Source organism: Myotis brandtii, unplaced genomic scaffold (assembly GCF_000412655.1).
Source record: "Myotis brandtii unplaced genomic scaffold, ASM41265v1 scaffold504, whole genome shotgun sequence".
Lineage (NCBI taxonomy): Eukaryota > Metazoa > Chordata > Mammalia > Chiroptera > Vespertilionidae > Myotis > Myotis brandtii.
The window spans coordinates 3833572-3836738 of record NW_005369217.1 but is presented as its reverse complement, the minus strand read 5'-3'; the positions used below and the strand labels follow the sequence as shown (position 1 = coordinate 3836738).

Genomic DNA, 3167 nt, shown 5'->3' with positions numbered 1-3167 from the left:
TTTTTTTTTTTTGATTTTTTTTAGAGAGAGAGGAAGGGAGAGGGATAGAGAGACAGACACATTGATGAGAGAGAATCATTGATCGGCTACCTCCTGTACACCCCTACTGGGGATCAAGCCTACAACCCCGGGCATGTGCCCTAACTAGGAATTGAACCAGCAGCCTCTTGGTTCATGGGTTGATCCTCAACCACTGAAGCACTCCAGCCAGGCTCTTTTTTTAAATTGAATATATAGGGGTGACATTGGTTAATAAAATTATATAGGTTTCAGATTTACAGTTTTATACTACATCGTCTGTATTTTGTGTTCACCACCCAAGGCAAGTCTCCAGAAATGTCCTTTTCAATGAAAGATTTTTCATGTATTTTACTTAAATTTTATTCAAGGTAGAGACTGTAAACTTTGAATTAAAAATAATAATAGGCGCTATTTACAGTTTTAAGAAATAGAAATTAATGTAATAGGTCTTTTTTATTGAGGGGAAAACAGAACTTTAAATAAGAACTTTATTATTGGAAAAGAAACCCAAAACTTGATGTGAGAAGAAAAGTATTTCTTATTCTTTAATGAATAATGCAACTAAGTGAAGCTCTGTTCTAATAATTCACCTACCCACCTTGAGGTACTGTAATGAATTCTTGAGAATAATAATTGTTTTATCATAAACTCTATCAAATGCTGGCTAACATTCCTATATTTCGATGCTATTTATTGCTGATTATTTTGTAGCCTATCCCTCGGCCAGATCCTGTGCATAATTATGAAGAAACACAGGATCAAATACTGAAAACCAGATTAGAAGTAAAAGATGAACACTTGGAGCAAGGACCCATGATAGAACAACTTAGCAAAATGTTCTTTACTACTAAGCACCGTTGGTATCCTTATGGACAGTAAGTTGTATTTTCTTTTCTTCAACTTGCACTAACATACTGAAAGAACACGTAACTTACCTTGCATTAACAAACTTCTGCATGGGGAAATTAACACAGTATGATTACCTACTATATATATATATATAATTTTTTTTTCATTGAGGTATAATTGACATTAATTTCAGGCATACAGCATAATGATTTAATACATATATCATATTTTCTTTATCCATTCATCCATTGATGTACACTTAGACTATTTCCATGTCTTGGCTATTATAAATAAAAATGCTGCAAAGAACATAGGGGGCATATATCTTTTTGAATTAGTGGTTTTGTTTTCTTTGGCTAAATATCCGGAAGTATCCAGAAATTTCCCTCTCCCTCCTCCCCTCTCTTCTCTTTCCCCTCCCCCTCCTCCTCAAAAATCAATGAACATGTTCTTGGGTGAGGATTAAAATATTTTTGTTTTCATTCTCTGATAGTCATTTAACGTATTGTTTTTATCTTCCTGATAATTTATTTTGTTTTGATCCCTTAATCCAGCGGTTCTCAACCTGTGGGTCGCGACCCCTTTGGGGGTCGAATGACCCTTTCACAGGGGTCGCCTAAGACCATTGGAAAACACATATATTAAACCATTAAACGTTTACTATTGTATTTGTTTTTTATTTATTTTATTTTATTTTTTAAAATATATTTTTATTGATTTTAGAGAGGAAGGGAGAGGGATAGAGAGATAGAAACATCAATGATGAGAGAGAATCATTGATCGGCTGCCTCCTGCACGCCCCCTACTGGGGATCGAGCCCACAACCCAGGCTTGTGCCCTTGGCCGGAATCAAACCTGGGACCCTTCAGTCCACAGGCCAATGCTCTATTCACTGAGCTGAGCCAAACTGGTTAGGGCTGTATTTGTTTTTTAAATGTTTTTATTGATTTGAGAGAGAGAGAGGAAGGGAGAGTTACAGAGAGACAGAAACATTGATGAGAGAGAAACATCAGTTGGCCGTCCCCTGCATGCCCCCCTAACTGGGGGGTGGAGCCCAAAACCCAGGCGTGTGCCTTGACCGGGAATAGAACCAGCAGTTTTTTGGTGTAGAGGACAAGAACCAACTAACTGAGTCACACCAGTCAGTGAGATCTTTTTTTTTAAAATGACCTATTTATTTTGTGTTCTTACCTATATTTCTTTACTCATAAGGTTTGGTTATCCCTTGTAGAATACATTCTACCCTCTGAGAAGTCTCTGATTTGGCTCCCATTCTACTTCGCACTGATATCTTTGTTACTTTGCATTTCTGATAATCTTGTGCCACCTTCATACATTTATATATTGCCTTTTAAAGAGGTCTTATTGTTTCATGTACATAAGCTAAGTAAATGTAAGTGTATGCTAAAACATTCTCAAATTACCATAAAGCATCATTTTTTTACATTTCAGTCATCTAAACACATGGAAGTTTTCCTGCTTCCATTATATATAAGAAATTTTCTGCCCTAACTGGTTTGGCTCAGTAGATAGAGTGTCGGCCTGTGGACTGAAGGGTCCCAGGTTCGATTCCAGTCAAGGGCATGTACCTGGGTTGTGGGCTCGATCCCCAGTAGGGGGCGTGCAGGAGGCAGCCGATCAATGATTCTCTCTCATCATTGATGTTTCTATCTCTCTATCCCTCTCCCTTCCTCTCTAAAATCAATAAAAATATATTTTAAAAAATAAAATAAAATAAATAAAAAACAAATACAATAGTAAACGTTTAATGGTTTAAAAACAAACAAAAAAGTGGATCTCAAGAAACCAGATTATGAAAGGCCTTCAAAGTTAGATTTAGAAGTAACAATTTGACAGAAGTAGAAATAAGGAAACACTTAATGTAGTGTGGGAAGGAATCAGGAGGATGTATAATGAAGAGGTAAAGGACTTGGGCTTCAGCCTCTGATTCTATCACTTATTAGTTCTGTGACCTTGAGCAAGTTATTTAAGCTCTTCATTTCCCTTTCTGTAAAGTCAGAGAAGTAATAGATACCTAATAAAGACTTGAGGATTAAGTGACATAAAATAGAGCAGTGATGGCGAACCTATGACACGTGTGTCAGTGGTGACACGCGAACTCATTTTTTGGTTGATTTTTCTTTGTTAAATGGCATTTAAATATATAAAATGAATATCAAAAATGTAAGTCTTTGTTTTACTATGGTTGCAAATATCAAAAAATTTCTATATGTGACACAGCACCAGAGTTAAGTTAGGGTTTTTCAAAATGCTGACACGCTGAGCTCAAAAGGTTC

General features: G+C 36.2%; 1 protein-coding gene across 1 annotated transcript in view; it reads left to right on the top strand.

The window, feature by feature from the left end:
* Nucleotides 1–3167, top strand: part of MRPL42 (mitochondrial ribosomal protein L42) — a 39853-nt gene that overhangs the window by 16153 nt on the left and 20533 nt on the right. Inside the window, exon 4 of the mRNA XM_005877028.2 lies at nucleotides 733–896. Within this exon, the coding sequence (XP_005877090.2) occupies nucleotides 733–896 (164 nt within the window). The remainder of the gene's footprint in view (nucleotides 1–732; nucleotides 897–3167) is intronic.